Source organism: Schistocerca gregaria, chromosome 4, assembly GCF_023897955.1.
Source record: "Schistocerca gregaria isolate iqSchGreg1 chromosome 4, iqSchGreg1.2, whole genome shotgun sequence".
Classification (NCBI taxonomy): Eukaryota; Metazoa; Arthropoda; class Insecta; order Orthoptera; family Acrididae; genus Schistocerca; species Schistocerca gregaria.
In genome coordinates this window covers 350,525,226-350,540,993 of record NC_064923.1, presented here as the reverse complement: position 1 = coordinate 350,540,993, position 15,768 = coordinate 350,525,226, and the positions used below count along the sequence as shown (strand labels likewise).

Here is a 15,768-nt window from a genome sequence, read left to right as displayed (position 1 = left end):
TGCATAGAGCTGTCAGTGCTAACAGACAACCAACACTGCTTGAAATAACCGCAAAAATCAATGTGGGAGATATGACGAACGCATCCGTTAGGACACTGCGGCAAAATTAGACATTAATGGACTATGTCAGCAGAAGACCAACGCGCGTGCCTTTGCTAACAGCACGACGTCGTCTGCAGCCCCTCTCTTGGGCTCCTGACCGCATCGGTAGGACCTTAGACGACCGGAAAACCGTGGACTGCTTAGAAGAGTCCCGATATCAGTTGGTAAGAGCTGATGGTAGGGTTCGAGCGTGGAGCAGTTCCCACGAAGTCACGGACCCAACTTAACACTGCACTGTGGCTCCATAATGACGGACTTGTTTGCGTGGAGTGGATGGATCCTCTCGTCCAAGTAAACCGATCACTGACAGGAAATGGTTATGTTCAGCTGCTTTGTTGCCATTTCCAGCCTTTCAAGGACTTTTATGTCCCCAAACAAATATGAAATTTTTATGGATCACGATGAGCCATGTTACCAGATCATAGTTGTTTGCGATAGGTCTGAACGACATTCTGGACAATTCGAGTGAATGATTTGGCACGCAGAGCGTCCGACATGAATCCCATCGAACATTCATGGAACATAATCGAGAGGCCAGTTCGTGCAGGAAATCCTGCACCTGCAACACTTTCGCAGTTGTGGACGGATGTACAGGGTGTCTGAAAAGTCTTTCCCTGATTACATAAATTGATAACTCAGACTAGAAGTGAGAAACAAATATGAAACTTGTGTCGAATTGTTTACAACTATCACAGTTTTTTTCTGTTTTAGGTTCGCAGTAAATAAGTAGTGGATAAGGTGCAGTGCCAAAGAAGCCATGTTAACCAATCAGGAGAAGGCATAGTGTGTCCTGTGGTATCACGAGATACGATCACCAACCACAGTGCAGAGACACTTCCAGACAACATTTGGAAGGAATCCACGTGATGTCAAGAACATTAAAGCTTGGTATGAGAGGTTCAAGAACACAGAATCGGTTGCTGACTTTCCGAGGTCTGGTCGACCAAGAACCTCAGCAGACAGGGTGGAAGCTGTAAGGCAGTCTTTTCTGTGAAGTCCGAAGAAATCGGTGCGCAGGGCCTCACGTGAATTACAGATGCCAAAAAGCTCTCTCCATGACATTTTACACAAACGTTAATTGTTTCGTGCATACAAAGTGCAAATCGTTCAGCCCTTGTTGCCCAGTGACAGTACACGTCGATATGACTTTGCGGTCGAAATGCTATCACGTGTTGAGGTCGATGATGGTTATCTCAGACGAATTGCCTTTTCCGACGAAGCGACCTTTTTTGTCAGTGGAGTAGTGAATCGCCATAATGTGCGCATTTGGGGTTCACAACCTCCAGGCGAGGTCATGGAGTGCACCAGAGGCAGTCCAAAGGTGAATGTTTGGTGCGCGCTATTGCACGATGGAATTATCGGGCCATTCTTCTTCGCTGACGCTACCATCACATCTGCAGTGTGTCTGGACATGTTGCAACTGTTTGCTGTTCATCAGCTGCTTCAATATCACCCCGATGTCTTGTTTCAGCAAGACGGTGCACTGCCTCATTGGGGTTTGGACGTCCGTGCCTATCTCGATATGACCTTTCCTGGGCGATGGATTGGTCGTGATGGGCCAAGGATTTGGCCTCCACGCTCTCCTGACATAACCCCATTAGACTTCTTTTTATGGGATTATGTCAAGGACGAGGTCTACCGAACACGTGTACCAGATCTTGAAACCTTGCGGCAACGGATGACCACAGTTGTTGAATTCATCCCTCCAGTGATGTTGGCTAATGTGTGGACGGAAATTGAATATCGCCTAGATGTGCTAGGTGCTACCAAGGGTGCTCATGTAGAAGTTTCCTGATGTGTGAAAAAAACTTTGATGGTTTGTAAACAATTAGACACAAGTTTCATATTTGTATCTTACTTCTAGCCTGAGTTAACGATTTATGTAATCAGGGAAAGACTTTTCGGACACCCTGTAGAAGCAGAATTGCTCAATATTTCTACAAGGGACTTTCAATGATTTGTTAAGTCCATGCCTTGTCGAGCTACTGCCCTTTGCCGGGCACGAGGTGGTCTGACAAGGTATTGGGAGGTATTCCACGAGTTTAGTCACTTCAGTATACAGGGTTTTACAAAAAGGTACGGCCAAACTTTCAGGAAATATTCCTCATACACAAATAAAGAAAACATGTTATGTGGACATGTGTCCGGAAACGCTTAATTTCCAAGTCAGAGCTCATTTTAGTTTCGTCAGTATGTACTGTACTTCCTCGATTCGCCGCCTGTTGGCCCAATTTCAGAAGGTAATGTTGACTTCGGTGCTTGTGTTGACATGCGACTCATTGCTCTACAGTACTAGCATCAAGCACATCAGTACGTAGCATCAACTGGTTAGTGTTCATCACGAACGTGGTTTTGCAGTCAGTGCAATGTTTAGAAATGTGGAGTTGGCAGATGCCCATTTGATGTATGGATTAGCACGGGGCAATAGCCGTATCGAGACAGATTTCCAGAACGAAAGTGTCCCGACAGGAAGACGTTCGAAGCAATTGATCGGCGTCTTAGGGAGCACGGAACATTCCAGCCTATGACTCGCGACTGGGGAAGACCTAGAACGACGAGGACACCTGCAATGGACAAGGCAATTCTTCGTGCAGTTGACGATAACCCTAATGTCAGCGTCAGAGAAGTTGCTGCTGTACAAGGTAACGTTGACCACGTCACTGTGTGGAGAGTGCTACGGGAGAACTAGTTTTTTCCGTACCATGTACAACGTGTGCAGGCACTATCAGCAGCTGATTGGCCTCCACGGGAACACTTCAGCGAATGGTTAATCCAACAATGTGTCAATCCTCATTTCAGTGCAAATGTTCTCTTTACGGATGAGGCTTAATTCCAACGTGATCAAATTGTAAATTTTCACAATCAACATATGTGGACTGACGAGAACCCGCACGCAATTTTGCAATCACGTCATCAACACAGATTTTCTGTGAACGTTTCGGCAGGCATAGTTGGTGATGTCTTGATTGGGCCCCATGTTCTTCCACCTACGCTCAATGGAGCACGTTACCATGATTTCATACGGGATACTATATCTGTGCTGCTAGAACATGTGCCTTTACAAGTACGACACAACATGTGGGTCATGCACGATGGAGCTCCTGCACAAATCAGTCGAAGTGTTCGTACGCTTCTCAACAACAGATTCGCTGACCGATGGATTGGTAGAGGCGGACCAATTCCATGGCCTGCACGCTCTCCTGACCTCAACCCTCTTGACTTTCGTTTATGGGGGCATTTGAAAGCTCTTGTCTACGCAACCCCGGTACCAAATGTAGCGTCTCTTCGTGCTCGTATTGTGGACTCCTGTGATACAATACGCCATTCTCCAGGGCTGCATCAGCGCATCGGGGATTCCATGCGACGGAGGGCGGATGCATGTATCCTCGCTAACGGAGGACATTTTGAACATTTCCTGTAACAAAGTGTTTGAAGTCACGCCGGTACGTTCTGTTGCTGTGTGTTTCCATTCCATGATAATGTGATTTGAAGAGAAGTAATAAAATGAGCTCGAACATGTAAAGTAAGCGTTTTCGGACACATGTCCACATAACATATTTTCTTTCTTTTTTTGTGTGTGAGGAATGTTTCCTGAAAGTGTGGCCGAACCTTTTGGTAACACCCTGGTCAGCTTGGATGAGGATGTACCTGGTTGTGGGGCAGGTACAGGTGCGTCAGCTGCGCCAAGACGTGTCCGGCCAGGAAGTCCGGGCCCAGCTGCGGCAGCTGCAGACCGCGCACTTCCACGCCGCTGGTGACCGTCGTCAGGTTGGCCCAGTCCGGCGCGACGCCGTCGCAGTGCACAGTGACGTCACCTTCGCGAGCCGCCACACCCTGGCACGCCGCCTCTGCCCGCCATCCGCAAGCCATCACCAGCAGGGACCAGGCCGCCAGGCTCACACCCTGCAACACGTGACGGTTGCAGCTGGCTGCAGTGGAAGTCGAGGCTCAACCAGCCTTCATAATGCAAGAAATCTGTTTTGGATTGGCATCAGAATTTCAGCGGTTTGACATTTGTCTCTAGTACTTGTTATGTTTTATCACTCTCATCAACTCAGTAACCTGCTACAACTGATTTCATCCTGCACTTTGTGACTCACGTGAAAGTTTCTAATGTACACATTGCAGTTATCAAAAAAATGGTTCAAATGGCTCTGAGCACTATGGGACTTAACATCTATGGTCATCAGTCCCCTAGAACTTAGAACTACTTAAACCTAACTAACCTAAGGACATCACACACATCCATGTCCGAGGCAGGATTCGAATCTGCGACCGTAGCAGTCGCTCGGCCCCGGACTGAGCGCCTAGAACCGCTAGACCACCGCGGCCGGCTGCAGTTATCATTAATTCGTTTGACCACTTAAATAGCAGGTACAATCATTAGTTAGCTTTAGTCTTCCTGTTTCATCTTTCCAAAACATTTCATCCTTTTTTACTTTTATTTATTTACCTGCAAACCCGGCAACGCTTCGCAATTGCTAAATGTGTATGGGAACTATGCGTGGGGAAGTCATAAAGTGAAGGGACTTTTGAGAAAAGAAATAGTTATTCTAATGATAGAAAATTAAACATACACTACTGGCCATTAAAATTGCTACACCACGAAGATGACGTGCTATATACGCGAAATTTAACTGACAGAAGACGTTGCTGTGATATGCAATTGATTAGCTTTTCAGAGCATTCACACAAGGTTGGCGCCGGTTGCGAGACCTACAACATGCTGACATGAGGAAAGTTTCCAACTGATTTCTCATACACAAACAGCAGTTGACCGGCATTGCCTGAGAAAACGATGTTGTGACGCCTCGTGTAAGGAGGAGAAATGCCTACCATCACGTTTCCGACTTTGATAAAGGTCGGATTGTACCCTATCGCGATTCCGGTTTATCGTATCGCGACATTGCTGCTCCCGTTGGTCCAGATCCAATGACTGTTAGCAGAATATGGAATCGGCGCGTTCAGGAGGGTAATACGGAACGCCGAGCTGGATCCCAACGGCCACGTATCACTAGCAGTCGAGATGACAGGCATCTTATCTACGTCTCGATCCCTGAGCCAACAGATGGGGACGTTTGCAAGACAACCACCATATGCACGAACAGTTCGACGACATTTGCAGCTTCATGGGCTATCAGCTCGGAGACCATGGCTGTGGTTACCCTTGACGCTGCATCACAGACAGTACTCAACGACGAACCTGGGTGCATGAATGGCAAAATATCATTTTTTCGGATGAATCCAGGTTCTGTTTACAGCATGATGATGGTCGCACCGTGTTTGGCGACATTGCGCTGAACGCACATTGGAAGCGTGTATTCGTCATCGCCATACTGGCGTATCGCCCGGCGTGATGGTATGGGTTGACATTGGTTACACGTCTTTGTCACTTCTTGTTCGCAATGACGGCACTTTAAACAGTGGACGTTACATTTCAGATGTCTTACGACCCATGGCTCTTCCCTTCATTCAATCGCTTCGAAACCCTACATTTCAGCAGGATAATGCACGACCGCATGTTGCAGGTCCTGTACGGGCCTTTCTGGATACAGAAAATGCTCGACTGCTGCCCTGCCCAGCACATGCTCCAGATCTCTCACCAACTGTAAACGTCTGGTCAATGGTGGCCGAGCAACTGGGTCGTCACAATACGCCAGTCACTACTCTTGATGAACTGTGGTATCGTGTTGAAGCTTCATGGGCAGCTGCACCTGTACACGCCATCCAAGCTCTGTTTGACTCAATACCCAGGCGTATAGAGGCCGTTATTACGGCCAGAGGTGGTTGTTCTGGGTACTGATTTCTCAGGATCTATGCACCCAAATTGCTTGAAATTGTAATCACATGTCAGTTCTAGTATACCCGTTTACCGTCTGCATTTCTTCTTGGTGTAGCAATTTTAATGGCCAGTAGTGGAAATTATTTTCCTACGTAATCTCCGTGCCTTCAATTTGCCCAAAGTTTCACAAAATTTTTGATTCCGTTGGAAAAAAGTTTTGGTTGCAGTTATAACAAATTTTGCGTCCCATCAGTGACTTCTTAATCAGCTGCGAATCTTCTTCCCCTGAGCGCTTCCTTTAATGATTAAAACATATGGTTAAAGCTTAGATCAATGGCTGGACTGTTTCGCGGTTGTGTCAGCGTTTCGAATCCCAGCTCCTTTATTGGTAAAATGTAGCCGAGTGTTATCTTGCTGCAAGATGACACCCTTTCGCAGTTTTCCGCTACATTTGGGTTTGACTGCAGGTTTCAGTTTAGTTCACCACGCATCACAATAGTTCTCACTTTTCACAGTTCCGACCCTAGAGGTGAAATGAACGGCTATCACACCTTCCATGTCCCAAAATAGTGTAAGCATAATCTTACCAGCTGACTGTTGACGTCTAAATTTCTTAACTTCTGGTGCTGACGGGTGTTGGCGAGCCATGCTCGCAGCCTTACTTTCCACTTCTTGATGGTGCAACTACGTTTCGTCTACAGTAACAATTTGGTGTAAAAATCCGCCTCCCTCGCGATCATAAAGGGCCAAATATTAACTAGGGACGTCTACCCTTTGTGCATTATGCTGCGGTGACAATTCTTTCCGTACCCACCTTGCACACACTTTTTCAAAAATTTAGCCTGTCGTGTAAGGTCGAATACGCTGAAACATGGCTGATATGTAAAGTATTGGCTATTTCGTCCACAGTGATTCGTCTGTTTTCCATCATCATGCCTCAACTACTTCAAAATTGTCCTCAGTTATTGAAATCGATGACGTGCCCGATTTCCCTCCTCACATAGAGAAGTTGTTCCCGGTTTGAAGCTCTCTATCCATCTATAGATCTTGCATCGTGGTAAACAGCTGTCACCATGTTGCACATGCATTCGACTAATAATTTCCGCAGGTTTAACACCTTCCGCAAAAAAAGCGAATCATTGTCCTCATTTGCTCGTTGGTGCAGATGGACGTTGGAGTTGCCACCTTTCACGGTCTGCTGCGGGGATAATGGCGATACATTGCATAGAATTGTTGCAGACGACAATACTTCAGCCCTGGATACTCTATGTTACAAAGCCCTATGGCGAGAAATTTCAGAACTCCCTTTACTTTTTGACTTCCCCTCATATGTATCTTCTCTCTCTCCCCCTCGGCACATCTCCTTCTCCCCCACTCTTTATCATCACCTCCTCTTCCTGACACTTTTTGTCCATTTTCTCCTCCTCCCCCATCTCACTGTAGTTTTCCGTCGCCCCCTAGACTTAACCATGTCCTCCACAGTCCTTCTCTGTCTCTTCTCATTCCCCTTCTCCCCTCTTCCTGGTCATTTTCTTCCTCTCCCCCTCTTTGGCCATCTCCTCTTGGCCTCCCTCCTTCTGAGCTTCAGCCTTGGTTATTGTTACTGCAAACGAAACCTCGATTAGGAAATGAAATCTTTTAAAATGAATGGGTCTGTTGATATCATTAATATAACGGGTGTGTGTTGTGTATTGAACTGGGGACCTAGAAACGATGGAGAGGCTTTGTCCCACTGTAGTCCTCAGTGATTCGCAACTCCACAACAGCCCACAGCAGTTTACCCACACCACCACCACCGCCGCCCCACACCGAACCCAGGTTATTGTGCCGTTCGGCCCCCAGTGGATCCCCCCCCCCCCCCCCCCCTCCCCGGCGGGCTAACATAAGGGGTACAAGAGAGACTTCTTCATTTGCTGGGTCTGTTAGTAGCTACAATGACAATATTTCTCATAATTTCAATCTGTGAGCTGGTAGGACTGTAAAGTTGCAGAAGATTTGAGTTCCATAGTACAGTAGCATTCCAGTCATAAGAAGATGAACCGAAAATACATTCCCCTTTCCTCTTAAAACTGACTACAACGAAGGGAGCAAAACAGCACCCTGCTGTGTGCACAGTTTATGTTTAACGTCATATATGTAAGGAGAAAGAATATATCTGGAAGAAAAAATTTGTCTAATGGTTTAAATGCCCTGATATAACTTAAAACTGATTACGAGTAAGAAAACGAAACCACACATTTTCACAGCACATCTTTTACTCTGGGCATAGCGTCATGGATTAGTTTGTTTATTGTTTCATGGCGCAGGTGACCATGTTATGCTAAGAATGGCTCAGAGGCTGAGATATACCTTAGGCGAAGACGAGAAATAGTCCACATACGTCTAATTCATATTAGTAGGAGCCGCGTCGATCCCCTGTCTCTTTCATCTAGGTTGGTTGGTAGATTTGGGGGACGATATCAAACAGCGAGGTCATCAGTCCCATGATCTAGAATGGCAGAAATCAAGGGAAGAACCACACAAACAGCACAGTCCAGTCAAGAGGAACGGATAACGAGCAAACAAAGAGGGAAAAGGCGGGGAGAACCTGGCAATAAGAAGAGGAGAGAACAGTAGGGGGAGGATGGAAGCGATGAGAGCGTGCCCCAGAAATGCTATGCACAGTGATGCACCAGCACTACCACCAACCTGTCACAACACTCACACCACAGCATCATCATGATACAATGGGGACAACACCAGGGGAAGAAGGCACAATAAAAGGGAAAAAACAGCACAACATATCAGACAAAATGTAGGGAAAAGGCGGGGAGAACCTGGCCGGCGTGGAGGCAAGGACAAAGCCTCCATAACCGACACCTACGCTAACTAAGAGACTCAATCGCCAGAGGAAAATTCAAGGACGTAACTGAGAGTGCAGACCACTTTCGCAAAGAAAACCAAGGACAGACGTTACCATGTGAGGGTCGTCCACTATCACCCAAGACAAGGAAGGTGGGAGGGCATACTTAGTGGGAAGGGCCAAAAGGCTGATGCAGTCCAGCAAAATATGGAAGGGTGAGGGAATACTGTTTAATAAAACAGAGGGACCAATTGATGGCCATCAGTTCAGCAGTAAACGCCCCACACATGGCAGGCAAAAGATGGTGTTCCAAGCCAACAGAAGATGTGAAGACATATCCCACATCAGAGGATATAGAGCCATCAGTGTAAAAAGCAATGGCACCCTGAAACACTTGTAAGAGCTCTTTCAACAAACAACAGAAGACTATTGGAGCAATGGAGGGTTTTGGGCCCCGTAAGAGATCCATCTGAATCTGTGGTCGGGGAACTAACCTGGGGTGGGCAGAGGGAGGTTGGCGGGAGAGGACATGGGGAAAAGGATAAAGATGGGAGATGGAACTTACAGCAGAGAGAAGCGAGGCAGAACCCAACTGGTAAACCCACCCGAGGGCAGACAGCTGGTGGGCGATGGACTGAAGCCACAAAAAGAATAGAATAGGAAGAGTGAGCAGGGGAAAAAGCATATAGTGGCGGCATAGGAAACCAGGAGCTGGGATTGCCGAATCGAAAGGAGAGGGATCCCAGTGTCAACCAGAACTATCGACAGAGCTAGTGCAAAAGGCACAAATGGCTGAACAGATATCACGATGGTGAACTGGGTCTAAGAGGAGCTGTGTGAAAGGAGCAGCTTATCCATAAACTTGACAACCATAGTCTAGATGGGACAGAACTAATGCCCAGTAAAGGTGGAGAAGTGTCAAACTATCCATGCCCCAAGAGGTGTGGGTAAGGAAGTGAAGAACACTGAGTTTATGAAAACAGCCAACCTTTAGATGATATCTGTGCAACCAAGTAAGTTTGTTGCCAAAATGAGGTTACAAGAAACAGAACTGGGGGATCATGGTCAGGTGTTGGGCATCAAGGTAGAGCTCCAGATCAGGATGGATGGTAGTAAAGTGACAGAAATGTTCCACCCTGACTTAAGGGGAAAGAATCAATAACTGGGAGAAAGTGTCCATGAGGAAGTGCGCCAGATGGTACCCTGAGCTGTCATTCCACAGAGGCCACCGAGTGGGAGCTAGTCCAGATACGGAAATCATCCATATACAGAACATGGGTTACCAACAGTCTGGCAGAGGCCACAAGGCCATTAATAGCGATTAGAATAATAAGGACACTTAACACAGATCTCTAAGTCTGCTGCTCGTGGTCTCGCGGTAGCGTTCTCGCTTCCCGAGCGTGGGGTCCCAGGTTCGATGCCCGGCGGTGTCAGGGTTTTTTCCGGCCTCGAGATGATTGGGTGTTTTAGTGTCGTGATCATCATCATTCATCCCCATTACGGTCGGAGGAAGGCAATGGCAAACCACCTCCACTAGGACCTTGCCTAGAACGGCGGTGCGGGTCTCCCGCATCGTTGCCCTACGCTCTGTCACGGAGTATGGGACTTCATCATCATCATGGAACACCACCCTCTCGGGTCCCTGGAGAGCTGAGAACAGTGCGAACCCACATTCTGATTGCCTGTGGGCCAGGAACTGGGTCAGAAGAAGCTCCCATTCAGTAAAAGGTTCATTGAAGGATTCCACCTGACAAGGGGTAAAACGTAAGTGGGAACCTTCAGTCCACAGATTCCAGAGGAAGAAGGCAGCTGGATAGGAGGCTGACACTGTTACTGTCGTAAAATGGGTTGCGAGGTGTTACACGAGAACTGATCGATCTGTACAAACGGTACTTGGGAGGGCAAGGCCCTAAATGGTAGACTGCCACTGACAACCTTGAGGGGTGTGGAGTGTAGCCCTCACCCATGATGAAGGGACGTAAGTACCTATAGAACAGACAAGGCTTTCCCAAAATACCCATATGTTCTGTCTGATTAAGTAACGGTCTTTGGCGTGAAAACATTTACAGATAATAAGATTGGTGGAGGTTGAGTGCCACTTCAGATATTTCAAGGTGTGATGACTATCTCAGATAGCGATGGCAATAGTCTTACTCCAACATGGAACTGAGCAATGATGATTGGGGCCTGTCATAAGTGGAATGGCAATTCTGGCAGCATGGATTATCTTACTGGACAGATCACAGACGACTTTATGAATACAACCTGACAAAGAAAGTGGGAACACACCCTGGGAGATATATAGAGGCCAATCAGCATGATGGAAAACCCAGTGGGGAAACTTGATCAGCGAGACGCTGGAAGGCAACGAGAGAATCAACAGGAAGCGATAATTATCACAGAAGTTACTGTGTGGCGGCCAGTTTAAGGAAGGAATAAGGGGAGGAGAAGAGAGCGAAAGATCAATGGCAGAGAAAGTGCCATAAAAAGTACTAAAATGAGTAGGAGACCATCATTAAGAAGGCACATTTAGTGGTCCATTAGAAATTGGTCAATCAGGCACCCCCAAGGAGATGAAGAAGCACTGCCCCACAAAGGGTGCCGGCCGGTGTGGCCGAGTGGTTCTAGGCGCTTCAGTCTGGAACCGCGCGACCGCTACGGTCACAGGTTCGAATCCTGCCTTGGGCATGGATGGTTGTGATGTTCTTAGGTTAGTTAGATTTAAGTAGTTCTAAGTTCTAGGGAACTGATGACCTCAGAAGTTAAATCCCGTAGTGCTCAGAGCCATTTGAACCATTTTGAACCCACAAAGGGTGATGGTTATTAAAATCCTCAAGGAGGAGGAAGGGAGGAAGGTAGTTAGGGCAGCAGATATAGACGGCCTGTCAGGTGGGAGACAGAGATTGCACACAGTGACGGCAGAGACCAAGTGGAGCCAAATGGCAACCACTTCCAATGTGGTACGAAGTCAGATCCATGTACGAGTACTAACAAAATCCATACAGACCAACATGAGGACGCCACCGGAAGCCCTCAATGTTCTGACCTGGTTCTGACAGAAAGCTCGGAACCCATGAAGAGTTGGTGAGTGAGCATTAGTAAAATGAAATTCTCAGAGGATGACTCAAGCTGCTGAGTAAAAGACACTAAGGGTTGGCCACTTACGGATTGGTTATCCAACTGAGAAGTTAATCAATCACACTGCTATGTCACCACCTGTCACTAATAATGATTGGGTGATTTCCAGAAATAATATGTCAGACTCAGCTTGTGAAAGGGGGGGGGGGGGGGAGGGCGGGGATATGGCACCTCCAGAGGCACCAGGAGATCTTCTTCTTGTCTTTCATAGGTTGAAGAGGGCAGAGCACAGAGGAAGAGAAGTGGGGACCTTGGGGCATACAGCCTGTGTGTCCAGTGACTGAGTTGTAGCAGCATGCCTCCAGCCTGAGAGACGCCAGGGGGCGGTGTCTCAGGAGATGTCAACACCGATTTCCGTCTCGTCCTTAATTATCCAAGGTGCCTTGTTCCTCTCCATCGTCGATGATGACAGTTTTTTGTAGCCTTACTAAATTTCTGGAGTCGCAATAAATCTGGACTTATTGTGTACCACGACCCGTTCTCTTTTCTTGGCGGTTTTCAGTGTCTTTGTGAATGCAGTATGTGTAGACACATTTTTGGGTCCACTGTCAGGTCGACTAGTTACTTTGGACTTGCACTCCAATAGTAGTCCTGTATTGTCCTGACTGGAGAAGCACACACTCGTAGTGTTCGAGATGGTGCTGGCTGTAGTTGACAACATGCTGTCCTTTGCCAGCTCGTTAACCACTATTCTGAATTGTATGCATCCATATTGCGGGTAACCCCGTAACAATGCCATCGCATAGACTGCGACGTACTAATTGGCAGCTGAGTTACTAGCGTGCGTAGTATAGCTGTGGTAGCAACTGTCCGGTTGTGTACTGGATGCATAAAAGGTGGTAGAAGAATAAGACTGGGCAGTAAGCGTTCTGCGCTGCCATTGGCTGACGTTATGAGGTCAAAAAGGAACAGCGTCCCCATCAGCAACAACATTATAACATGTGGACTGCGCATTTACGCAATTTATTTCTACTCGTAGTATGTTGTAGTTTCTACTGAAATGAGTACTTGTAAGTTGCTATTCCGTTGTTGCTAGAACGTTAGTGAACCATACTGTAACTTGTCCAGATTTAAACACACAGTTAATTAAAAAAAAGAAAAAACTGGCATTTGCCACATTTACAGCGTCTTTTCTACAGCATTTCAACAGCCAAATATTTTGTAGACCGGTACACGAAAGTGACTAAGCGAAACGAGAACACTCGCGAAATCATACAGCCTCTAACATACACAGCATAAGTGCGAAGTGTTCCTCTGACGTCATGCGCACAGTGGCAGAAACGCATACGCTTCTGCATCCGCATGGACACATCCCAGCGCTCCCCGTTAATGTCTTGTTTTGGTTCAGCTCGTCCTGTTACTTTTCGGAGCTGCAGACTCTGTTGTGTAAATAAACACAACAGAGAAACAACAGACACATCGAACACGAATCATAATAGCATTACTAACCACAGTGGATGTCCACAATATAGTATGGTAACTGATACCCGAGGTAGCAGAGTGATATGACAATGGTAAAAAGAACGGATGGCGCTAACAAATCCATTTCCTGACTGGTGATTGGTGTGGTAGCCGTCCTGTACACAATTAGCTGTCAGTCGTTTTGTCATTCTGATTTCGGTATAGAGTCAATCAGGAGCGAACCCTGAGGAACAGAATTTGGTGTAAGACACATGCCCACTACGCCACTAGGTGTGTTGCTAAGAAAAACTGTGCGTCAACACGGTAAACAGGTTGCGGGCCCGTTTGAGAAACTTCCTAGCCCGGCGCGCAAAGCGTCCTATTTCCGACAGATGGGTGATAAGAGAAACGAGCCGCAGTGAAAGTTGCGCAACGTTCGTGACTCAAGGGGCGGCGAGAAGTGCCGAGGAACGGGCACGGAACAAAGCAACGCTCACGTGATGTCCGCCGGCGGGTATCAGCGCCGGCCCGAACGATCTCGCAGCGCAGAGGTCATCTGCATTGCAAGCGAGCCTTGGCGCAAACTTAACAGCGACTACAAATGAGGCTAGTTCATCAAGGCGCGAGGGATTCGCAGGCAATCCGTCTATCGTGCCGCTCTGTGCGGTTTCCCACACTGCTTGTTGTGGCTGACGAAGGCGAATTACTTGCTTCCGTTTCAGAAAGCATTTATGTGGTTAAAAAATAGGTATTAACGCCCTTCGTATAATACATTCGAAATATTGAAGCAAGTGTTAGTGAGAGAACAACAGATAAATAGTCCTCTCATATGTATGTAATGATCACTCTGACAACTATTTTACGAGGGTTTCTCAAAAGTAGTGCACTGCATTGTTTTTCTCCAACAATTCTTTAGTGAACATAATGATAATTACACACACGAAAAAATAGTGTTTTATCTACACATCCTCTTTTCCCACGTAATCTCCATCCTGTTCTATGACCTTCGTCCAGCGCGAAACAAGGGCGTGTATGCCCCGTCCTGGTGGCAGAGCCAGTGCTTCACTGTGTGGATCACCTCCTCATCGTCCTCAAAATGTCTTCCACGAATGGCCCAAACAAGTGGAAGCTTGCTGAAAAATGGCAGGTATGACAGCTGTGGATGGTCCCCCTGACCGCTGCAAATCGTGGAGTTCCGCCGAACCGCCTTCTGGTGACCTCACCCACTGTGCCCAGTGAGTTGGCACAGTGGATAGGCCTTGAAAAACTGAACACAGATCAATCGAGAAAACAGGAAGAAGTTGTGAGGAGCTATGAAAAAATAAGCAAAATATACAAACTGAGTAGACCATGTGCAACATAGGCAACATCAAGGATACACTGAACTCAGGAGCGCCGTGGTCCCGTGGTTAGCGTGAGCAGCTGCGGTACGAGACGTTCTTGGTTCAAGTTTTGCCTCAGGCGAAAAGCTTTTCTTTATTTTCGCAAAGTTATGATCTGTCCATTCGTTCATTGACGTCTCTGTTCAAGAGTTTGTCACATAAACTGCAACAAATGGATCCAACAGTTTCACAGTCGCTCACTTTCCCCTGTGCTCTGTCAAAACATATATTTTTAACGTTTTCAAATTTTTCCGTGTGTAGACCGTCAAATCCTGCCTATGTCCAAGCAAATCTGAACATGTCCTGGAATTTTGGAGAGCGAAGTTGATTATGTGTGAGTGCATGAACTTTGATAATTGTCTGAAAATAAAAAAATGAACTTTTCGCTCGAAGGAAGACTTGAACCAAGGACAGTTCATTCCGCAGCTGATCACGCTAACCGCGGGACCACGGCGCTCCTGAGCCCAGTCTCTCCTTGATGCTGCCTATCTTGCACATGGACTACTCAGTTTGTATATTTTGCTTATTTTTTCATAGTTCCACGCTTCTTCCTGTTTTCTCGATTGATCTGTGTTCAGTTTTTCAAGACCTATCCACTGTGGCAACTTATAACTAAATCTGAGGGGGGTGCGATGCGGAGGTTCTCTTGTCAGGAGACTTCAAACAATGCACGCGTAACGTTTCGCATTCGTAGCATTGTTTTCGGCTGAAAGAGAAAAAAAAGTGGTGCTTTCCTTTCTGGGAAACCCTCGTAGATGCAGCAAGTCGTAGATTTATGGAATGAAGATAAGTAGTTAATGTAATTTTTGCTTCCCAAAACACAATGACCGTTTACTAGAAGCCACATAGAGGGTCAGCGCAAGGAGGATTCCGATCTGAAGAGCTGAAACACGTACTTGATCGTCTTAATACGGTTTCACTGCCATTGACTAGTTTCTTTCTCTATAGCGACAGTTACTATTTAATTGTGTCATTTCTCAACAGGCAAGTACACATGCTGTAATCTACAGCAGTAAAAAACGCGTTTATAAATGTTCAGATGTGTGTGAATTCCTAAGGGACGAAACTACTGAGGTCATCGGTCCCTAGACTTACACACTACTTCAACTAACTTATGCTAA

General features: G+C 46.7%; 1 protein-coding gene across 1 annotated transcript in view; it reads right to left on the bottom strand.

The window, feature by feature from the left end:
* The window catches only part of LOC126268023 (trophoblast glycoprotein-like), an 83,439-nt gene that overhangs the window by 50,232 nt on the left and 17,439 nt on the right, over positions 1–15,768 (bottom strand). The window contains exon 2 of the mRNA XM_049973440.1: positions 3,751–4,005. Coding sequence (XP_049829397.1) covers positions 3,751–4,005 — 255 coding nt within the window. The remainder of the gene's footprint in view (positions 1–3,750; positions 4,006–15,768) is intronic.